Source organism: Molossus molossus, unplaced genomic scaffold (assembly GCF_014108415.1).
Source record: "Molossus molossus isolate mMolMol1 unplaced genomic scaffold, mMolMol1.p scaffold_m16_p_21, whole genome shotgun sequence".
Lineage (NCBI taxonomy): Eukaryota > Metazoa > Chordata > Mammalia > Chiroptera > Molossidae > Molossus > Molossus molossus.
The window spans coordinates 11,882,653-11,905,812 of record NW_023425357.1 but is presented as its reverse complement, the minus strand read 5'-3'; the positions used below and the strand labels follow the sequence as shown (position 1 = coordinate 11,905,812).

At 53.7% G+C, this 23,160-nt stretch overlaps 2 protein-coding genes across 2 annotated transcripts in view; both read right to left on the bottom strand.

The window, feature by feature from the left end:
- Positions 1–205: 205 nt before the first annotated feature.
- SHKBP1 (SH3KBP1 binding protein 1) lies at positions 206–11,541 on the bottom strand. Its single transcript, XM_036275888.1, has 18 exons — positions 11,438–11,541; positions 11,151–11,204; positions 10,976–11,021; positions 10,796–10,869; positions 10,446–10,504; positions 10,149–10,229; positions 8,639–8,800; positions 8,467–8,557; positions 8,187–8,377; positions 7,545–7,660; positions 6,647–6,734; positions 6,429–6,545; positions 3,862–4,032; positions 2,728–2,883; positions 2,310–2,406; positions 1,104–1,282; positions 699–813; positions 206–619 (listed from the first exon to the last, which is right to left on the bottom strand). Exons 1-18 carry the CDS (start codon positions 11,521–11,523, stop codon positions 388–390), a joined length of 2,115 nt encoding a protein of 704 aa, XP_036131781.1. The 5' UTR covers positions 11,524–11,541; the 3' UTR covers positions 206–387.
- An 886-nt stretch (positions 11,542–12,427) lies between these two features.
- Positions 12,428–23,160, bottom strand: part of SPTBN4 (spectrin beta, non-erythrocytic 4) — a 74,407-nt gene continuing 63,674 nt past the window's right edge. The window contains exons 27-36 of the mRNA XM_036275729.1: positions 21,747–21,991; positions 19,343–19,481; positions 19,164–19,248; positions 18,596–18,792; positions 17,406–18,025; positions 16,515–16,584; positions 15,595–15,887; positions 14,285–14,458; positions 14,099–14,141; positions 12,428–12,983 (exon numbers count right to left, since the gene is read on the bottom strand). Of these exons, the coding sequence (XP_036131622.1) occupies positions 12,825–12,983; positions 14,099–14,141; positions 14,285–14,458; positions 15,595–15,887; positions 16,515–16,584; positions 17,406–18,025; positions 18,596–18,792; positions 19,164–19,248; positions 19,343–19,481; positions 21,747–21,991 (2,025 nt within the window). The 3' untranslated portion in view covers positions 12,428–12,824. The remainder of the gene's footprint in view (positions 12,984–14,098; positions 14,142–14,284; positions 14,459–15,594; positions 15,888–16,514; positions 16,585–17,405; positions 18,026–18,595; positions 18,793–19,163; positions 19,249–19,342; positions 19,482–21,746; positions 21,992–23,160) is intronic.

Here is a 23,160-nt window from a genome sequence, read left to right as displayed (position 1 = left end):
CTTGGCACAGAGAGGGGAAAACCTGCCAGAACCCCCTGGATCCATCCATGCCTGAAGCTGGAGTGTAAACCTATACATTTTCTTTCTTTGCTTAAACCAGGAGAGACATGTCTCTGAATCTACAGTCAAGGACCTGGTCGGGCTCCACATCTCTCCCACCCTTCCCCTAGGGGTCCCCAAATCCTCTAAGAACACAAGCAAGGTATTGGCAGTGAGAACTTTATTAGGGGAAGATGACTTTGGCTGCAGAAAAGAGGGTTGGGGGAGACCTAGTAACAGTGACCACTCCAAGGAGACCCTGGCCCTGAACCCAGGGCTCTGACAGGAAGTGGGCAGGCACCTCAGTCCCCAGGACCTGGGCATTCAAAGGCACCATGGCAGCTGCGTTCAGAAGGAAGTTTCATTGAGCTTTATCTTGGGGGGTGCAAGGGCAGCCCCGAGACCCGTGGAGGGCCGGGGGGCTGGTGTCGGTGGCCGTCGGGGCTCTGGCCCACTGCGCACCAGTTCCTGGCAGCGCTCCACGAAGCTGCCTCCCCCACGGCGCCGGGCCTCAGCCTGTGGGGGGCTGGGGCTCCCCCGGCGGCCAGACAGGGAGGTGTTGCTGGAGGCTGAGTGGAGACTGAGGGGGTGATGAAGGTCAGTGAAGGCCATCATGGGGCAGCTGGACCTCCCTCCCCACGAAGCCACCATGTTCCTACCTGGTGAGAGAAGTGCGGGGTGAGGGGCTGGGGAGAGAGCCCCGCGAGGAAGCCAGTGGCGCCAGGTCACACTGCTCCAGCTGCTCCATCAGCTCTTCCTCTGTCAGGCCGCCTGCTGGGGGGCATGGAAGTGGGGGGTGTCAAGGGGCAAGACAAGGATTACAGGGCAAGGGACAAAGGTCATGTGCAAGGATTAACATTGGGATAGGTGGAGAGATGCAGAGGTCAAGGGACTGCAGTGGTCAGGAATGGAGTGGTTGAACAGCAGGGCAAGGAGGGGCTGGAGGGCAGGGACAGGGCTAGAGGGCAGGGGTATGCGGAGGGGACCGGTGATGAGGAGGATGTGGAGAGGTTCAGGGTGAGTCTGTGCAGTTTGGGACAGGACTGAGGTGGGGCAGGGAGTACCAGGGGCTTGGCCGAGCCCATGCATGGCGGTGGTCAGGTCCCACATTGCCAGGCTGCCGTTGGCCTGGCCGGTGAGCAGGTAGCGGCGGGGCCGGGAGCCAAGTCGCCGGGATCCCTCACATTCAAGCACGGTGAAGGCAGTGGTGGGCGAGCCATCCACGGAGCGCACCGAGCACACCCTGAGAGGGAGGGAGGAGGGTCACCTTGGCCACACCAGGCCTGGCCTGGTCCTTCTCATCCTTACACCCTTCCTGGGCCACAGTGTCCACCATTATGGCTTCCATTCCTGCCCCTCCACCCCCTGCTTCGTCATCCTTCCCCAATCTACTCTCTCGGGTCCTGGTCCTGGGGAGCCAGCAGTCTCTTGGATGTCCCCTGCCTGCCTACCCGCCACATGTCCCAAGTGGGCCTCAGGACTCTCCCCCAAATCTCCTGCCTCCCCTCTTCCCACGTCAGGAAAGGCCCGGGTCCCATCCTGAGTGCCCCCCTCAGGTCACGGCTGCCACGGCAGTTCCTTGGCTTCCTGCAGCTCTCCCAGGGCCCCTCCTCCCTGCTCAGGCCCTGCCCTCTCCAGCCAGGCACCTGTGCAGCCACCTCACTGGTCTCTTGGCTCCCATCTAAACCCGTCTGTCCTTGCTACAGCTGCCATGGCTCCCAGCATTCGCAGCAGTCTCAGCGCCTGGTTCCATCAACAAGGCCCCGCCCCTCTGCGCACCTCCAGTTCTGTGCTCCGGCCCCCAGAGACCATGAGCACTTCCCTGGCCACCCTACCTAGCCATGCCTAGCTTTTGCAAATGCTGTCCCTTCAGTCTGGCACACCCAATACGATTTATCCTCAAGGTCTCTGCTCAGTCTCTTCAAGAAAACCCTCCCAGGCCTCCTTCCCAGGGTGGAGCCAACACTCCTCCAGAGCTCCCTGCGCCCCCTCCCGGTCCTGACCCCTCTGCCAAGGCCCCCATCCCGCCCTGACTACAGTGGGCAGCCTCTACCCGAGGTCGACCACAGGCGCCAGCTTCACCAGCTTCGCTCCCGCCCCGTGTCACACCTGTGATACCTCCAGCCCCCAAACATGGACCAGGCTCATGCTCCCTCCCAGCCCTTGCTCCCTAAGTGTCCCTCAGTTGGACCCCCTCCTGGCCTCCATAACGCAGCTGGCCTCTTGCCCTCTCCTCTGACCACCCTCCCTGCCTGGCGGACGGTCCTCACCGCTGACCAGTAGATGAAAGACGCACGAAGAGCTGGCTGGCACTCGGCACCACCTTCTGAATGAACACTTGCTGGTCATCCCGCTCGCCGTAGGGGCCTGGGCCAGGCAGGGGTGAGAGTCAGGCCTGCTGGGTCCCTGGGACCTCTAAGGGCCTAAGGCCCTGCCCCGTCCCAGGACTAGGTCTCCATCCCTAGATTGCTGAGGATTGGTGGGGTCAGAGAGGACTTGGGGTCAGCAACAGTCAACCAGGTTGAGGCACATCAGGGATGAGGGTAGTCCCAGGTCAGGTGGTGGAAAGCAGGAATCAGTGGGGGAACAGAATCCAACAGGAGGAAGTGGGAGTAAAGGGGGATCAACAGGGGTCAGATAAGGGGTCGGTGGGGGTCTGTGGGTGGGTGGCCAGGGGCCAGGAAGCACCAATGTCATTGCCAGCACTGCAGCCGCCATGCCCGTCGGCCGACTCCAGCGCCAGGATCTTGAAGGAAGCGAGTGGGGTGGAGCCCGGCTGGGTGGAAATCATGCCACGGAAGCGAGTCACAGACCACGTCCGCACGTGGTTGTTGTCCGCACAGACTGAGGGGCAGGAGGCAGCAAGTCAGGCCGAGCTGTTGCTGCCCAACCTTCCCCAGACCCAGGGGACCAACTTTCAAAGGTGGCAGGATTCGGGTCCCTCTGAATTCTTCCCCAGAATTTCAAATGGTCAAAAATCCTGTTGGCTCTGCCTCCAAAATCATTCAGAGCCTGATCTCATCTTACCCTGTCCGCTGCCTCCAGCTGCTCCTGTCCATCTCATCCCCTGCCTGGACCAGCGCGGCCGCCTCCCCCCCTCCCTGCTCCTGTCCTACATCCAGCCAGCGGGAGCCTGTGCACACCTGCGCCAGGTCACAGCCCTCCTCTCCCAGAGCCCTGGGGCACCATCTCGGCCAGGCTCAAGGACACAGTCTTCTCCACGGCTTACAAGGCCCTATCGACCTGCCCCCATCCATCCACCTTCCCTTGCCCACTCCACTCTGGGCACAGAGGGCTCCCCGCTTTTCCTCAGCTACATCAAACATCCTCTCACCACAGATCATTTGCCGTGCCTGTTCCCTCTGCCTGGAATGCTTGTCCCCACCAATCTGCACTGTTCAAAGATCCTTCCTCAGAAAGGCCATCCCAGAACCACTCACTGGCCCGCGACCCTGACACTCTCCAGCCACTCACACAGCTTTGTTGATTTTCTTCATGGCCCTCATCATTGCCTGATATCGATTAATATTTTTATTAATTTGTCTGCCTTCCCCACTAGAACATCAGCTCCATGAGGGCAGGGACTTGGTGTGTCTTGTTCATTACTGTGTGCCCAGTAGGTGCTCAATAAACATTTGTTGAATTGATGAATTATTCACTCTCCCTTAGACTAGTTCCCTTTATAGCATCCTCTGACCTCTGCGATTACTGTCCCAGGTCCAACTTCTCTCCCCACATAACGTCCCTCCCCAGTGGAAATGCTCCTCTACCTGGCTGCATGCTCCCATCCGAGCCACCCCCCCAGCAGGAAGACGGGCCCACCTGAGATGAGATGCTTCTCTGACAACATGATCTTGGTGACAGGGCTGCGATGCACAGTGAAGGTCTGGAAGAGCTGAGGCCCGGAGCCCACAGTCTCGGGGTGCTGCACGATGACCCGCACGCCCCCTGAGCTGGTGCCATAGGCGATCTCAATCCAGTTCCCACTGTCACCTGATGAGGCACCGAGGAGGAGGAGAGGGACAAGGTCACAGAGAGACAGAAACCAAGGCAGAGAGAGCCAGCCAGACAGATGACCAACACAGAGTCGTGAAGCAAGGAAGAGGGAGAGATGACGATAAGGGGTGAGAAGATGTGGATGGAGGAGGGGGACACAATGTGACAGATCAGAGAGAACCAGACACAGAGGTTAAGATGAAGAGAGGCAGAGCTAAGATGAGAGGGGAGAGAGAAAAACTAGAGAAACAGGGAGATGCAGGAACCGAGTCACAGGGAGGGATATAGAGACAGAGACAGACCCAGCCAGAGATGGAATTAGAGAGAAAGACAAAAGGCACAGAGACATATATAAACAGACAGACACAAGACAAAAAAGTGCAAGCCAATGTGGCCGAGGGACTCCCCGCCCTCGCCAGCTTTCCAGATGGGAAGTTATTCTGCAAGTCTCAGAACCCGCACAGCCCTCTGCACGGCTGGCGGCGGGAAGAGCAGGGTGTGCAGCAATGAGAGGCTCAGGGTTATAGGCATCGCCACAGGGATGGGTATTAAACCTAGGGCGAGGCGAACAAAGTAAGAGGACAACTGAGACAGCTAACAGGTGCCGTTCACACAAATTCAAACCTCTCTATGACGCCCATTTTGTAAGGACACAGACAGATGAGGAAATAAACGTTAATCATGACAGACTAGTGGCATAAGGTGGGAAGGAAAGGGATAAATGAACGAAATAAGAAGAGGGCCTTATGGATGGGAGGTTGAGTAAAAATATGAAGGGGCCCTGGCCGGTTTGCTCAGTGGTTAGAGCATCGGCCCACAGACCAATGAGTTGCGGGTTCGATTCCGGTCAAGGGCATGTACCTGGGTTACGGTTCGTCCCGGCCCTGGTTGGGGTCATGTGGGAGGCAGCCAGTTGATCTTTCTCTCTCACATCAATGTTTCTTTCTGTCTCCCTTTTTCTCTCTCTCTCCCTCCCTCTTACTCTATCTGAACAAAAATGGAAAAATATCCTCAGGTGAGGATTAAAAAAATAAAAAAGATGAAGGGGAATATTGTCAATAATATTGTGATAAGTTTGCACAATAACAGATGATTTCTAGAATTAGTGGGGTGATCATACTGTAAGGTATAAAAATGTTGAATCGCTACATTGTATACCTGAAACTAATACAAATATTATATGCCAACTATACATAAATTTTTTTTAAGAGAAGTTAGGCGTACTCTTTATCCATTCCACTATACACACAAGTTAATTTGAAGTGAGACAGAGACCTATTTATAAAAGCTAAAACTACAAAGCTCTAGAAGAATATACAGGGGGAAATCTTTACAACCTGGGGGTAGACAAAGATATCTTAAGATCCAGAAAGCACTAACCATAAAAAATAAAATAATAATCATTATGCTAAGTGAAAAAAGCCAGACACCAAAGCCCACATATTGTGTGATTCCCTTTGCAAGAGATGTCCAGGAGAAGCAGACCCAGAGACAGAAAGTAGGTTAGCTTTCCAGGGGCTACCAGAAGGCAGGAATGAGGTATGATTGCTAATGAGTTCAGGGTTTCTTTTTGGGGCGCTAAAAATCATATTCTGGAGTTAGATAATAGTGATGATTGCACAACCTTGTGAATCTACTAAAAATCACCAAATTGTATACTTTAAAATGGTGAGTCTAATGGAATGTGAATATCTCAATAACAACAAATAAAAATCAAGCTATTTCACCCTGGCCAGTTTGCCTCAGTGGTTAGAGTGTTGGCCTGAGCACTGAAGGGTCTCGGGTTCATTTCTGGGTCAAGGGCACATACCTGGGTTGCAGGTTGATCCCTGGTCCCAGATGGGGTCCTATGGGAGGCAACCGACTGATGTGTCTCTCTCACATAGATGTTTCTCTTTCTGTTTTTTTCTCTCTCTTTCACCCTCTCTCCCTTCCATTCTATCTAAAAATTGATGGGAAAATATCCTTGGGTGAGGATTAACAAAATAAATAAAATTCAAAGTATTTCTCCGTATTTGAGGTCAAGGAAACAAACAAACAAAAAAGCTGTCCCAAGTGAGAGAACTCAGCTTTGTCCACTGTAAAACGTGCCTCCTTTATGTTACGGGCATGCGAGCGTCACACCCGAATCGCAGAGATGGGAAGGAAACCCACAGATGGAACAGCTAGTGGCCAACTCTGCCCCTGGTGGAGAGGCCTGCCGTGGTCCAGTGTCTAGAACAGTACTTATACACAAGTGGTGCTCAGTGAGTATTTGTTGAATGACTAAATGACAGGTAAATCTGTCTTCTCTTCCATTAAACCTCACTGGGTCATGCTTCACAAAGCCGTGGGGAGGCAGCTGCAGGCTGGAGTGGCTGCTGATGGCAGCGGGGAGACAGGTCATAGCTTACTGGTCTTGGGGGTGAGGTAGACGCTGAGGGCTGTGACCCCATCTTCTGCTGGGTCCCGGTAGAGCTCACTGACAAGGAGGTCATTGTCCTTCATGCGCAGGGGGAACTTCTGCACATCTGCAGTGGGCAGGGAGGGCACAGTGGGTTTGTTCAAGGTGCCCAGCCTGTCCCCTACCCTCCCACTTCCCAGGGGAGGCTCTCAGGCACCTGCTGCTCACCCACATAGTAGATGGAGCCGTTGTTGCAGCCCAGGAGGAGGAAGGAGCCTGCCGCATCGTAGCTGGTGATGGGCTGCACCTCCTGGACCTGGAGGCGGGCAGGGCAGCTGTGGCCAGGACTCCCTCCCTGCCTTGGCCTCTGCAATGCCCACTCCTGCCATGCCCACCCCTCCCCGCTCCAGAACCCACCGGCAGCTTGTAGGCCTACATCCCTCCAGCCCTGCCTGCTCTAGGCCTATCTCGATCTGTGTGTCTGTTTCTAAATGTCTCTTGGTCAGTGTTTCTGTCCCTTGGCCTCTTCTTGACGCTGTATCTCTAACATTTCTCTATTCATCTCTGTCTCTTCCTCTGGGTCCCTTCATCTACCACAGGCATTCAGTCCTGGTTCCTCTGTCCACGCTTTTCTCTCTCACCCTTTTCTCACATCCTCTCTTTGTACATTTGTCTGTTTCTCTCTCCCTCTGTCTCTTCTTCCTTCCTTTCTCTGCTTGTCTGTCTCTCTCTCCCAAACACTCACACTTTGGCAGGAGAAAACAATACTGCAGGTATGTTTTTTACATTTTGGACACGGCTGGGGGAGGTGCAGAGAGAATGACAGACATCTGCATGTCTCTCTCTAGGTTTCTGTCTCCTACACCATCTCCCCTCACCTGCTCCCCTATCGGGTGCCTGGAGTCCTCTCTCCTTTCCAAACACACCCATCTTTCCTGTGAGCTTGGCAGCCCCTCTTCCAGGAAGGCCTCCCGATGCGCCTTAGGCCTTTAACACACATGTCCGGGTTCTGGCCCACACCGGGGCTCACTGGCTCTCTCCAGGTGGGCTGGAGCACAAAGGAGCCCCTCCTTCGGTCTGGACAGTCTGGACACCTAAAAAAGGCACAGGCAGCAAGGCCTCTGACCTGCCAGTGCTTGGTGACGGCATTCCACACCCCGATGCGCCCTGTGTGGCTTGTAGCGATGAGCTGGTTCCCAACGAAGAACAAGGCCTCCACGGGCACCCCCAGGTGGAAGACTCCTGTCGAGGGAAAGGAGCGCTCAGCCAGGCCCCTGCTTCACAGGGAAGAAGAGGGATGGCAGGAAGAGGGCAAGGGCCAGAGGAGTCAGCTGGCCATGGAATCCTTACAGGACAGAGGATTCCCGCAGGAATTCCAGGGGTTCTCCTGAGGATCGAGATTTGTTGGGGAACCGATCAGTTAACACTGATTTCTAATGGGAACACAGAGTAGAACAGGCTTGGGATTCCACTGGTATGAAGAATTCCTACCAAGCAAAGAAATCTAACAGGGCAGTGAATTCTGACAGGAGACAGAATTGCATGTGGGTGGATTTTTCTACTGGGCCAAGGAATTCTAATAGAATACAGAATTCTGAAGGATTAGAGTATCCTAATAACGCAGAGAATTCTTATGGGTGTGAGAATTATATAGCAGGGATATTTTAACAGGCCACTGAATGCTACTGGGGTAGAAAAATCTAACAGATCATAGGTTGAAATCAAATTTTAAAGGGCAGAGGCTTCTGGAAAAAGCCTGGTGTCATACCTATCTCAGAACCACCGCCTTCTGCCTGCAGAGCCCACAGAAGGATCTCGCTGCCTGTGGCCGCTGCCACCATCTTGTCATGCTCACCCAAAGCCCCACCAAGCACCCGGGCTGTGAGTGCCAGTCGCTCGATGGGCCAGTCCAGGCGGGGACTGGAAAACACCAGCTGCCAGCCAGAGGCTTCCTTCAGCCTGGAGGATGGGGGGCAATCATCAACCCTCACCCAAGCCCTCCCCATCAACAGGATTCAAAGCCTCCTGCTAGCACTGTCCCCAAGCACCTGTAGCAGACAAGAAAGTGGGTATAGGCCACGGCGATCCAGTTGTGGTGTCCACATACTAGGCGCACCATCCCCGGCTCCTCCGGTAGCCCTGAGAGGGGACAGCAAGGATCAGGGCAGGATCACAGGAGCCCCACTGGCTGGCCCAGCCTCCCAAGAGACAGAAGCATACCGGATGGGGAGGGAGGGGCTTTTTCATCCAGCATTCGGCCCAGCAACCCTGCATTGCCCAGATTGGGGGGCATGGTGTTGCTCCTTCGAACAGGTGCTGGGCGTCCCCCTGCCTGCTGGGGCCCCACCAGGCTGTGCCGGTTCCGCCGCTTCATCGGAAACACTGTGGCAGTGACAAAGGGCAAAGTGACAATAACTAATAATGGCCATATAGCAAGCCCTTAAAATATGCCAGATACTAATTTCCCCATATGTGGAACACAGTCTTCTGATGAAAAGAATTTAGGTAGTGTGAGGACCCAGCAATAAGTGAAATTGAATCACACAATAAGTTACTCCCTTTTCAATTCCTGTCAGCCCATCACAAAGGAAGACTCAGTTTGATGACGGCATAATGCTGATTATCTCTTCAGTATTTGCTAATCTTCCCTTTTAAAACATGGAAGCCTGTCCCAATAGCATCTAGCCAGAGTTTAATAACACTGTTATTTTTAGGGCTTATTTTTGTGTTTACTTATTTATGGTATAAAGGTAGTTAAAGGTAGTAACATAAAGCTTCTATTTAAAATGAATTTTTAAAAAACAGGGTAAGCCCTGGCCAGTTTGGCTCAGCGGTTGAGAGTTGACTTGTGGACCAGAGAGTCCCAGGTTCAGTTCCTGCTAGGGGCACATACCAAAAAAAAAACAGGGTAAAGCTAAGGAAACAATAGTATAAGTCTTCATATTTGGCAAACTTCACAAAGGTAGTAGGTACCGACTGAAGTTAGGGAAATAAAGCCATGAATTGAATTTCCCCACTCTGTTCCTTCTAGTAATCAGCAAAGCTTAATGGAATACAGTTCCCAATAACCACTGGGGCATATTTTCCACGGCCTGTGGGCTGGCTGCACCAAGGTCTCATAGAGAATAATCAATAAATCCTCTTGAATAGTTCTCCCTCCATGCAAAGGACCCGAGTTCTTCCTAAGTCTTCCTACAAAGAAATTTTTTTTTTAATCCTCACCTGAGGACATTTTTCCATTTTTTGTTCAGATAGAGCGGGGAGGGAGAGAGAGGAAGAGAGAGAGAGAGAGAGAGAGAGAGAGAGAGAGAGAGAGAGAGAAACATCGACGTGAAGGGACACATCGAGTGGCCGCCACCCATACGACCAACCAGGGCCGGGGACAAACTGCAATCGAGGTACGCGCCCCTAGTGGAACCGAACCCGGGTGTCTCTGTACCGCAGGCCGACGCTCCAACCGCTGAGCCAAACCGGCCAGAGCCTACAAAGAAATTAAACCTGGACTACAACTCCCATCGCATTCTAGAACACGCGATGGAGCCTCAAGGGGGCCCATCGCCTCATTGGAAATGCTGTTTCCTACCTCCTTTCTAAGCATCACGCCAAACATCTGATATAGAACTACAACACCCACAGTGTCTCAGGGTTCATAGCAAGGGCAGTCAAGGGCTGCATCCTTAGGGGAAATGTAGTCTTTATTCTATCCACTCCATCCCTTAGTAGTGCTTACCTGGTGGAGGCAGGTAACCATTGAAGAGAACGTTTCCACAAGAAGAACGGTCCAACTCTTCCCGCAGCTGCAGGCGGCGAACTGAAGCAGAAGGACTCAAAGGATGGTACTTGGGGGGTAATGGAGGCGATTCCTTCCCCCTCCCCCATCTTTTTCTCCACAGAATACCATCACTCCCCTGAGAACCAGGACCAAATCCAGTGCTGTCATCTCTAACCCAACTTTCTTTCAGGAGAGAGAGGAATAAAGGGAGTTGATTTTCTATACAATGAGGATGCTAATGGGGCTCCCACTTACCCAGAGGAGTGAGCCCATAGAACTGGGCTTCGTGGAGGAGGCTGGAACCATGGACACCCCTGGGTAGTAGAAATGACTAGGGGTCAGAGTCTGGGGCAGTTGGGAGTGGGCAAAGAATCCTGAGGAAGTTTTTTAAACTACACAGAGAAGTCTAAGAGGTGGCAAATTTTGATGGGCTCAAGATGACCAAGAGTGACAACATGACCAGTGAAAACGTGTGTGTTTGGGGGAAATTGTAAGAATATATAATTTTAAAATGATCACGGAGATTAAGTGAACATTCTGAAGGGAAGAAAACATTTCTAAGGAGACAAAGACGGTGGGGACTCCCCTTTATCCTTCATGCCAACCTGGGATCCAACTCTTTGGTGCGCAGAAAGTTGAGGATGGGGGCGAAGACGGTGGGGTCCCTGTCGATGAAGATCTACGGGGAAGGGGTGCAGAGGATGGATGGGGCAAAGGGCAGGGCTGAGTGGGGGTACTGTCCCTCCTCCGACCCGCCACCCCATTTCAGGTCTTGCCCAACTTACGGCTCCGGTCTCATCTTTCAGTGTCGAGATGCGTCCGCTTAGAAGACTGCAGGGAGGGGACACAGAGCAGGTGTCACGGGCAGGGGTGTGTGCGTGCGGGGCGGGGGAATTAGGTTTCCCCATACCTTTACCCCCTGCCCCACAACCTCCGCCCCAAACTCGCTCTCCCAATCACCTAGAGAAGAAGGAGTCTGGGATCCAGGTGAGAGTCTGGCGAGAGGTACTGAATCTGTGCGGGGAAGGTGAGCGGAGATGAAGTAGGGAGGGTGAGGACTAAGGCCACTACCTCAGGACCCAGAGAATTCCCTACCCTCGGCGGGCGCCTCCCGCGCCTCCCGCGCCTCCCGCGCCTCCGCAGGGGGCGGAGCAATGCTGGAGGACTGGATTTCCTCGGGAGAGCCAAGTTCTCCAACCCCGCTCTCCGCCCCTGAGAGTGGGGCCTCAGGACTCTCCTACACTCACCTCTTGCCTCCCACATTCAGATGAATCACCTCCCCTGGAGGCCCCAGACCTGGGAACCATTCCGCTGTAGGCGCGGCGGCTGCCATGGCCCCCGGGCGAGCCGGCCGGCCTGCACCCACTTCCGGGTGTGCTCCCCGCCCCGCCCCCACCGCGTGCTCATTGGGCCAGATACTTCCGGCGCCGCTGGCGATTGGACAAAGCACTCATCCATTGTAGTTAAATGCTCCGCCTTCTTAAAGGGGCCCGCCTTTCCTGTTCTGGAAGGGGTGGACCCGGCGGCTCCTTTGGGGAAGTTTAGTTAGAAGGGATAGCAAGCATTCCTCCATCTCTCTGTGGTTCCCTTTTTAGGAATGGCATCTAGGTGATTCGTTCGGGACACGTGTTCAGACCCCAAAATTAGTCCACACAAGGAGGACAGTCTCTCTGCAGCCACAGTCTCTCCCCGCCCCCATCCTACCAGGCGCAGCCCATGAAACGCGAACAAACCTGCATAGACCGTCAAAGCCAAAGGATTTATTATAGGTACATACAGTGTGCGCCTGCCACACCGCCCCACGCCCCCGGGCCTCAGCGGCTTCTCCAGGCGGTCATGGGGGCTGCCCACAACCCGGTTCCCTCACTCCCCTGGGAGGTGCTCCAGCCTGAAGCATGCAGGGAGAGGGCTTCCCCTCGCCCCTCCCCTCGTGAAGTGGCATTTACAGCTGGAGGAGGGAGGAGAGAGGAAGACAGTTTTGAGCTTTGACGTCCCTCCCATTAAAAGCCTTCGCGGATGCGGGGCGTGGGGGAGGCGGAGGTCGACGTTTTGCAAAAATAAACTAAGTCAGGAATTAACCGCATGGTTCTGAGGCGGTGGAGTGCGGGGCTAGGGCCCCTTCATTCCCCTTCCCAGACAGAGATCAAGGCAGCATTGGAAGTGAGGTAAAGGCGGGGAGGGGACGTTCCCTCCCCACCCCCTAGCACCCTGGATGGTCCAGGGGACCTCACCAGCGCCCCCAAACCCATCCCTAGGGCGGAGAGGGGGGGCAGGAGTTATCGACCCTGCCACCCCAGCTTCTTGGGGCAGGATCTGGGTATCCGGACAGGGGCTTGGCTCAACGGGCCCCTTGCCCCCTCCCCCAAGCTCAGTTATTGCATAAAAATAATGGAGCCCCAGCACCTGGGGTGGGGGTGGCGAGCGGGAAGGGGCCGAGATATGGCTATAGGGGCAGCAATCCCCTCACCCCTTTTTGGGGTGCAGGAGAAGTCCCCTCCTTTCCAGTGCCCGTCATGGCGTGTCCGCAATGTTGGGGGAACAAGGGGCTCCAGCCCCGGCGGAAGAGAAAGTGTCTTTGTGCCCACAATGCGGAGAGGAGGGGCGGGAGTTGTGTCAGACCCTGGGGATGGGAAGTCACTTCCGGCGTCCGCTGGCCCTGCGCTCCCCCGTCTCCCGCTTGGGATTGCCCTCATCTGTGGACGATGTGGTGGGTAGTGTCTGTCCCCAGCGGGCAATCTCGGCGTGTTCCCCTACTGAGGCAGCTACAGCCTCCAGCCAGCCGTTCATCTCCTCCTGAAGAGAGGAAACAGGGTACAGAGTCGGTACTTGGAAGAGGAGACTGATTAATATCAGCAGACACTTATAGAACAATAATTAATAATATCAGTAGACACTTATAGAGAGAGCACATACCAGGCCCTGTAAGTATATACAAGTATCCTCGGGTGAGGATTAAAAATAATAAGTATCAATTTATTTAATTCCCACAATAACCCTATGATGAAAAACTATTTTAATCTCCATTTTAAAGACAAGTAAAAGAGTCATGGAGAGAATAAAGGCCTATTTATAGCCTCTTGTGAGGATGAATGAAATAAAAACTGTTATTTTCAACATCTCTTCAAACCACCTCCATGCCTGCTCTTCCTCCCCTGACATTTTCCACTTAGCCCTAGTCCCAAGGTCTACTCATGTTCCTTTTTCACCCATATCCTCTTCCTCTTCCCACAGGCCTGCCTAGGTCCAGCCTGTGGTCTCCCACTTGAGTCCCTGCCTTGGCCACCTCCTGGGTGCCACACCTCTACTCTTGCCCTCTCCAATCTACTCTGCACGTGGCAGCCAAAGGGATCTTTCTTATGCATCACCGTAACCCTCCCTTGGTCAAAACTCTGCCAAGGCTCCCCAGTGCCCTTAGGACAAACCCAATCTCCTCTGGCCTACAAGATCCAGTCCCTGGGAACCTTCCTCCTGGAACTCTCCTCAAGCACAGTTAATTTTTGCAATTCTGCACCTCTAGTTCTTTGCAGTTGCTGTTCCCTCTACCTGTATCACCCCCCAACACCACCACCTCTTTAAAATAATTTTTAAATTTATCATTTTATTTTAGCTAACTCCCTCCTCTCATCTCTTCAACCTTACCTCAGGCTGAGGCAAGGAGGTTGGACTTTGTCCTGGGGACTCCAGACAGCCCTCATGATCCTCCACTACTACCCTCCCTTATTACCCCCTAGCTAGGTTAGAAACTACTTCTGGGCTTTTTCTGTCCTTAGGCATTCCCATTACAGCCCTGATAACTCTGGCTTGTGCTTCCTCCTCACAGTCCCATCACTCTGGGCCAGGAACCAGCCAGCCAGATGGTGCCTGAGGTCCAAATGGTCCAAATAGGGAGAGGAAGAACCAGCTCTCACCTCATCTTTAGCCTGGAGCAAAAACTCACTGCCATCCTGGGTCCTGCAATGGGGGGAGGGGGGTACACAAGACCATGAGGATCTGGGGCAGGGGTCTGGCCCATCCCATCTTTGAGGGGAACAGGGGATTGCTGAGAGGGGATGGCTGGGACTTGGATCCCTCCCTCTTGCCCATGAGGAACTCACTGGAGCTTGAAGACGTGCTTCTTTTTCTTGTAGTCACTAGCCACCTCGCTGGTGGCCTTGTGTAGGCTGAGCAGTGGCTCCCCACCGTGTGTGCCCCCAGATGCCGGGCCTTTGGCATCCTTGTAGAAGCCCAGCTCCCCCTTGCTGAGCACGCAGTACAGACTCACCCATGACCTGGGGCAACAAGACAGGGCTCAAGGCAGAGTTGCAGCGCTCTACCTGGGTACTCTTGATAAACAGCTTTAGTGGGCTGAATCTGCCTGAGCCTTCCTCCCTCGGGACCTTTGCTTTACTGGGGCCATATGCCTTGGGTGTTCCTAAGCTGAGGGCAGGGTCTAAGTCTCTCAGTGCCCAGTCTTTGCCCAGGTTGGCCCTGCTGGGGTTGCCCTTCCTAATCCACTCTCACATTGGATTTCTAGAAGGCAAAACTTAAGCTGTCTCCTCTATAAGCCTTTTGCTTGGACGTGTTCCTGGCCACTCCTCTACTTCTCATGGAATCTCCTGAAAGGAATTCATCTCCTCATTCAGCCAAAGCCCCATCTAAGGAGGAGGAAGTCCCCCAAGAGCAAAATACATCGAAGTATCCCTGTTTATTCCCACCTTGGCCTCAGCACAAAAAAGAAAGACTATCTGAGACCCCCATAGCAATCTCAATCTGTTCTGCCCATTTCATGTCATGAATCTAGACAGCACTCTCCTCATTGGCCAGCTCTGCTACCCTTTTTTAGCTTTCCTTCTTCCCAGGTTCTGCTTCCCACTTGGACAAAAAAAGGGATGGACCGCCAGGAGCTGGACCCCAAGAATAAACACATCACCATTAGGCTCCCAGTTGGATACCGATATTAGGTGCCCTGGGCACCCCTTCTCGGATCTTCACTCAATTTAAAACTTAGAGGATGGGCTCCACCCTATTCATTGGTTGGCTGAACCTCTCCAGGCTCCACTAGACTCTAGACTCTACTCCACATCCAACTTGCTACTAGCTTTAACTAACTCGTGGTTGGGTTGCTATGAGATTGGGTCCCAATTTATGCACTTTGGGTCCCAATTTATGCACTTTGGGAGCATTTTCTTCAAGTCCCGCCTGCGTCTAAGCTCCAACCGCTCACTCATTGGCCACACTGATTTTAGGCTTCACTCCTGTACAATGCTAGATTCCTTGAAGCCTCGCCCTTATTAAGACCCCGCCCACTCAGCCACCGGTTGGATGCCCTGATGCTTAGCCCCACCCACTCCTCACGCCCTTCGATTCACTCATTGGACACCCAGAGTTTGGGCCCCGCCTTCAAAAGCCCCACCCACACACTCACCGGTTGGACGACTTGCGGTTAGCGTCCAGCTCACGCTTGCGCAGCAGGAAGCCCTCATGCTGCACTGTGTGAGTGGGCGGAGGCGGAGGCGCGGGGGCGGAGCCGCCCTGGGCCGGGGCGGAGCGCGAGCGCCGGCTTCCCCCGCCCTCACCACCCTCTCGGGGTCGCGGCCGCCGTCGCGGCTTGGGCCGGTCACGCGCCCGAGGCCTGTCCGGCCGAGGTGTCCGCTCGGGCGGCTCAAGCCCATTGGGCAGGCGGCCGGGGGGAAGCTCGCGAGGCTGAGGCAGCGACGTCTGTGTGAAGGGAGGGGGTAAAAGGGGTACTGTCCATAGTGGGGTGTGGGGACCATCTGTTGGAGGAACTCATGGGTCTAAGGGTCCCATCTGTGCAGGGCCATGTGTCTTGGAGGCGAGTAAGGTACGACCTCAGGGCTGGAGGCTCAGTTCTTAGGGGCCCCACTGGTCTTGGGAACAAATCTGCCAGGACTCCTGGGTTTGGAACCCCTCTCAGTGTTGGGGAGGCGGGGCTATGAAGGTGGGATGTAGGCAGGTGGGTGCCCCAGATATCTGTAGGAGGAATCTATGCTTCCACCTGTGTGTATGGCAGTCTTTAAGGAAATTTGAGACTCTCTCCTGTCCCCGAAATGGAGAGAGTCCAGGGCAGACCTGGGAAGACTGTGGAGTGTATTTGTATGTGTGGGTGTGTGGGAAGTGGGAAGGAGTCTCTGAGGTCGTGGCCTCATCTTTCTAAGGGAGAAATTATGGGTGGCATCTGGGGGCCCTCTCAATCCCCTGACAGCCTCTCTGCAGGGTTTCAATATGGGGGATACCCAGGGCTAGGCACTGGTGTTTCTGGGATCCTGTCTACTGCTCTGAGGAGAGGAGCTCCCCACTCCCCACCTATCCAGAGGCTCAACTTACCCCAACAGGGAGCCCTGGTCCTGCCTCTTTCTCCTGCAGCTGCTCCACAATGTCAGCCAGGGTGGCCTTCCTGGGGGTGGGGCAGAAAAACCCAATGGAACTGGGGGTGCCTTCTTTCAAGGATTAGCCTACTTAGCTGGAGCAGCCCCCACCTCTTAGCCCAAGATGCCAGGCCCTTGTCCACTTCTGCAGCTGCCTCTCAGATGTTGGCCTTACACACCACAGCTGCTCAGGACATGGCTGTTGAATAGAGGATGGAACCTCTCTCCCTTCTGAGTTTTAAGCAACACAAAGAGCAAAATGCAAACAGGTGCCTTCGAGCCTTGAACATACTGTTGCCTTTTTCTAATACCCCCCCTTCCCACCCCCAAGCTCCCAAGTCCACTGGACTTCCCCCATTCCAGCCCTGATCATTCTGGGTCATCACTGTCTAGTGATAAGTCTGTTTCCCCCACTGGACTGTGCGCTCCATAAAAGCAGGTCTAGGGCTTATTGGTGAGAAAGCAAGCTCCATCCCTGTTCTCCCCAGCACATACCACACTCAGGGTAGGTACTCAGCAAATGTTCATGCAACACAAAATTTAAAAAGGGGTTAAGAAGTCATTGCCACTGAAATGTATTTGACCCAAAGATCTCTTTCTAGGGACACAGCTGATTGGATGGATCTGCACAACACACTCTGGCTAACTCTGTCCTTTCCTTAGACCTGACGCTGTGAGACAAGGGCACATCGCCTACTCTCTGGCTCCGTTTATATCTGAGTAAAATGAGTACCAGGACTCTCCCTCCTTAGGCAGTTCTGAGCGTGGGAGCCCTCTCCACTCAACCTGCGGAGCTCCAGGACTCCTCCGTGTCTCCCTTCCCTCACTCCCTGGACACATGGGGCCTTACCCTCTGGCCAGCTCTCCTCTGGCGGGCGTCTCCTGTTCACTGGACTCCTGCCGCTCCAACCGCCGCTCGCGCCGCTCGCGCCGCCTCTCCATCTGCTCGTAGCGGCCCAGGGTAAGGCTGTGTGCCGCCTCGTGCTCCACCGACTCCTGCCGTTCTGGCCGTCGTCTCCGTGCAGTCTCCTCGGGTTGATCTGCCGATTCCTGCCGCTCCGACCGCCGCCTCCTGGGCAGCTCCTCCGCTCGATCAGCCGACTCCTGGCGCTCTGCCCGCGGCCGGAGCTGCTCCGCTGCCGCGAGGGCCCTGGGGGACTCCACCGCATCCTCTGGTGCGACTGGTGGGGCCGTGGCCTCCACTCTCCCCGGGACCTCCGGCAGCCGGTCGATGCGCGGCTGGAGGCGCTCGGGCTTTAGCTCCTGGCGCACGTACCCAACCCGGGTCCGCACCTCGGCAGACAGCGTGTCCGAGGCCCGGCGGGCCAGGGGCTCCAAGCCCCTCTCGTAGCCCCCTGGCCGCAGCAGGGGTGCCACCTTAGCTGCCAGTTCCGTGGGGTCCCCAAAGAACTTGCGCCCCAGCAGAGGGGTGGGCGGCTGCTTGCTCTGTTCTGCCTTGAGTTTCTCGATCTGGGGACGGAGGGGCAAGGGTCAGGTAAAAGGGCGTGGGGGGGGGCAGGAATGCAGCTCTGGGTCGTCTGCTTCACCACCCAATTTATTAGTTTTTATTGATGAGAAAGCAAGGTTGTCCATGCCTGCACCCATGCGTTGCTCTGCTAGGAACTTAATTCCTATTTTCTCCAGCAAACACCTAGTGTTCTTTGAAGAATCAGTTAAATCATCACTTTCTCTAGGTGCCTTCTGATCCCCATTGATTCTTTCCTTAATGGTCCCCACACAGGACCTTAAGACTTGACTACAACGGTCTCTCCTCCTCACTCTTTGTCTCAGATCAGACCACCCCAGGCCAGGCCATGTGCTTCTAGGCTACCCCAGCCCTGCGCTTCCCCATCCCAGCCTGGGCTGCCACTGTCTGTTGACAGGTCTCTCCCACCCTACCCCCACCCCAGCCTGGGAGACCAGTGAGGGTTTGTCTGGCCTCACTTGACACAGCTCTGAACACCAAGTCCCAGTGCACCTGTCTTATATAGAAGGATGGGGGTGGGGGTCACGGGCAGGATCTGGGTTCTGGGTGCTGACCGTAGTCAGGCGTCGAAGAGAGCTGAACCTTTCTTCCCAAGCTGCGGCCGCTTTGCGAAAGGCCTCATGTCGCCGAATAAGCTGCTCCACCTCGTCCACACTGCTACCCAGCTCCCGGCTCTGCAGGAGTGGCTCTTGGGCTGTCAGCCAGGCATCCGCCACCACCGCCTCCTGGGCAAATTGGTGCACCTCCAGCACTGAGGGGAGACATGTGGGGTAAGGGCGCTAGAGGCACCTGTGGGCCCTTCACGGGGCAGTGGCTGTCTTCTCTGGCCGCCCACCCCCTCACCCTTGCCCTGGCTGCTTCTGTGCTAGCCTGGACCACTCTGAGCTCTGCAGGAATGAGAGGTGGGGCTACTTCTGAGGGCACCCACCTCTCTAAGTTTCTGCCACCCGAGAGCTTCAATGGCAAGACGGCCCCCTTGTCCACCCTGCCAGGCCTTCACGTGTGCTACTGGGGACCCATGAATGGTACGCAAAGCATGCCTGAGTCACCCTCTGAGCCTTTCTAAACACACTGAGAAGGTCCCTGTGCCCTTGAGCCACATGTGCCTGGGCCCCCACTCACTCTGCTGCAGCCACTCCCAATGACGGTCCCACTTGTCCGACACCTCCTCCTTCCTGGTTCCCAGCTTGTCCAGCTGTGCCTGGATCTGGGAGTGGTGAGTGGACGGGAGAGGCATCAAGGGTGGCTCCCACCCCCATGGGCACGGATGGCAGAGGGGAGCCCCCTGCACCCCTCCCCACCTCATCAGCCATGGCACTCTTGTTGAGCAGCAGAGAGCGCCCCAGCTCCTGGCAGGCCGTCAGCTCAGGCGCTCGCGCCTCCAGCTCGGTCTTCAGGCCCTGGTGGTAGTTCACGAGCACCTCCACCGACGACAGGTCCCTACAGTGGGCAGTGGCAGGGATCTGAGCCACAGAGAACTCCTTCGGCTCGCCCCATATACACAGCTCTAGATGAGCCCAAATCCATGAGGCCACGTTCCACACCACCTCCGGACTCCCACCTCCTATGAATAAGTTCTGTTGAGTCCAAGGTTCTCCACTGATTCAATGATTCCAACTTTCTTCAGGGCGCTACAATGTCACACTTCCGCGATTCTAAACTAGGATTTCAAGATCCAGTTTTTTTCTAATTTTCTAAAGCTATGCTTCTGAAGATTCCTCTAGCCAGTGACTCTAACCCTCTAAGTCTTTGCTGTTCAATACAGCAGCCACTAGTCACAGTGGCAAATGAGCCCTGGAAGTGTGGCTAGTCTGAACTGAGATGTGTTGAAGTATAAAGTACACACCACATTTTTAAGATTTAGTATAAAAAAGCATCAAATGTCTCAATACTTTTAATATTGACTACATGTTGAAAGTGATTATATTTTGGGTATACCGGGTTAAATAAAATGAATTACTAAAGTTAATTTCACTTGCTTCTTTTTACCTTTTTAATGTGGGTACAAGAAAATCTGAAAGTATATATGTGGTTCACATTTGTGGCTTGCGTTGTGTAACTCCTGGGCAGCGCTGTTCTCCGCTGTCGGGTGTCCAAAACAAATTCCAAATTTCTGAATGTTCCACCAGTCAGCAAGTATAGCTTTTATAAGACTTAAAATGTCCCAACTTATTTCTGAAGGTTTCACATTGTACCGATTCCTACCTAAGACTTAGATCATCTAGAATGATCTGATTTCCCCCTGAAATTCTCCATCTCGGTAAATTCACCCATCATTCATCCATGTCTCCTTTTCCCTCCGCCCATGAGGCTAATCCTTCAGGCGGAGTTTTAAAGCATGCCTCGTGAAATGCTATGACACCTGAGATCTGTTTCAAAGTAACTCAGCAAGGGGTGGGGGGGACATGTATAGATGAAACAAGATTGGCCAAACACTGATGGTTGTTCAAGCCTGGTGTTCCTTATACACATCACATGTATATAGCTACTTCTGGGTATATTTAAAGTTTTTCATAATAAAAAGACTGTAAATTCCTAAAACCAATCACTTCTCCCCATCTCTACAACCAGCGCACTGGCTCAAGCCACATCTCTCACCTGGTTTATCACAAACTAGTCTACCTGCTTCCATCCTTGCTTTCCACACTCTATTTCTCACAAGACGTCTAGAGTGATCTTTCTCAAATGTGCATCATATCACATCAGTCCCCTGCTCTAGACCCTCCCATGGCTCCCATGTCACTCCGAGAAAAGGCAAACTCCTTACCACACTCTATTGCCCCTCAAACTTCATTTCCTACCTCTTTTTACTCTCCCCTTCACTCCATCCTGCCAGCCATAATGATCATCTACCTCTTCCTCAAAGATGCCTAACCACAACCAACCTCAGGGCCTTTGCACTTGCTGATCCCTCTACCTGGAAAACCCTTCTCCCCAAACTTCACCCAACTCATCATCACTTCATTCAGGTCTCAAACCTGATACCCTCAGAGAAGCCTTGCCAGCCAGCACCTCATCCCCTTACCTTTATTTTCCTTCAGAGCACTTATTATCTGAAATAATATTAGCTGTTTGTTTACCTATCTGCTGCCTGTTTTCACCCTCAGAACATAAGCCCCATCAGGGCAGGGGCTTGGCCTTGCTCACCATCTGGCACACACTAGGCATTTAATCAATATTTGCTGAGTAAATGAATGTAGACACAAGGCCTCACAGTCACAGAAAAAAATGCTATGTGAGTGCAGGCTTAGTTCCTAAAACCTCCCACGTGATCCTTTTTCTTATCTGCAGGTGGATGCAGAGGGTCCAGCAAATGACTCACAGGACAGGGATGGAAGGACCTGGCTCCCAATCACCCACACTGAGCTGTTATGTAAGCAATACATCAATGTCTACTAGGTTCAGCCACACGTACAGTCCACACTTCCCTGACCCTACGCTGGTTGCAGCCCATCCCATGCCATGACATTCCCACAGTGGGGACAGTAGTGGAAAACTGAGGACAGAGGATGCCCCATGCTCTGAGCCCCCAATACCAGGCCTGACAAGAGGTCTTAATACACATGATGCTTTACAGCAGTGCCTGGCACACAGAGGTGCCATGCAGGTATTGGTTATTGTGATTCTTAGGGGAACAGGACTGCTGATGGGCTGGGGGTGGCTGCTCAGAGGCAGGTAGGAAGCCTGAGGTGAGATGAGGAGCACCTGGGCTTGTCAGCTGCCCCAATCTGCCCAGAGATGCCATCCATCCAGGAGAGCAGGTCCCGGGCCTGACTGTGGAATCGCAGGGCGTCGGCCGTGGAGCTGACATGCAGGCGGGCATCCTCGCAGGCGGCCAGCAGCTCCTTCCAGCCCTGCATCACCTCCTGCTCCCGGCTGGCAATGGCCTCCGCGTGCTCACCCGCATACACCGTCCGCAGCTGTGCAGCCCCCTCCTGCAGCTGCCGTACCTGAGGGGCATGCCAGGTTGAGCACCAGCCCTCCATGGGGTCCAGGCTCCACCCTCTCTTTTCCCCCTCTGTTGGCTGAGTACAGAGCTTAACAATGTAAGAAGCCTGTACCCTGTTGATCCCACAACTGGGTTTCCCTTATCTGCTGCCTGATTCCTTTTCAGCCCACCTGCGTTCTGACTTCTCATACACCTATCACCAAATGCTTTCAGTCCACGTCCTGATTCCTTTTGGTCTGAGGCTCGACGTCTACTGGGTCTGTCACCTCATTTTTTAGGCCCACCTCTATCTTGCTTCAGACCAATCTGATTTCTTTCAGGAAACCTCTTCCCAACCTGACATTCATGAGACATGCTGTCCATTTTTTTCAGACCTATTACCTACCTACTACTGCCCGATTTCCTTCAGAATGGCTATTTGATTACTATGAGGTCTGCCCAGCTTCTACTGGTTCTACTGTCTGAGTCCTATTGGGCCCACTGCTCACTTTCTGTTGATTCAACCTTGGAGGGACCACCACATTTCTATCTGATCCACCGCTTAATCACTGTCAATCTCGCCGCCTGATTTCTGACAGTCATATATATGATTAATGTAAAAATGATTGTGCGATTTCTGCCTTCCATTAGACTTGCAACCCAGTTTTCTTCTGTTCTGATGTCTGAATTTTATTAGCTGACAGCTTCATTTCCATCTGATTTCTCAGCTCCACCTCCTCCCCGTTCCCGTCAGACCCACTGCCTGATTTCTATTTGCTCCAGTACAATTTCCATTAAATACACCCCATCAATTTTTTTTTTTTTTAGGTAAATCATATGATTTCTACCAGAGATCTGCTATCTAATTTCCATCTGCCCCACGGCCAAATTTCTCTTAACTCTCCCTCAGTTCCCTTTAGACTGTGTATCTGAATTTGGGTAAGATTCACTTCACAGTTTGGAGGAGAACCCCTGCCCAATCTGTATTGAAAATACTAATTTTGCCCAGCTGGTGTGGCTCAGTGGTTGAGCATCATCCCATGCACCAAGAGGTCACCAGTTCAGTTCCCGGTCAGAGCATATGCCAGGCTTTCAGGCTCAATACCCAGTAGGGGGCGTGCAGGAGGCAGCCGATTGATGGTTCTCTCTCACATCAATGTTTTTATCTTTCTCCTTCTCCCTTCCTCTCTC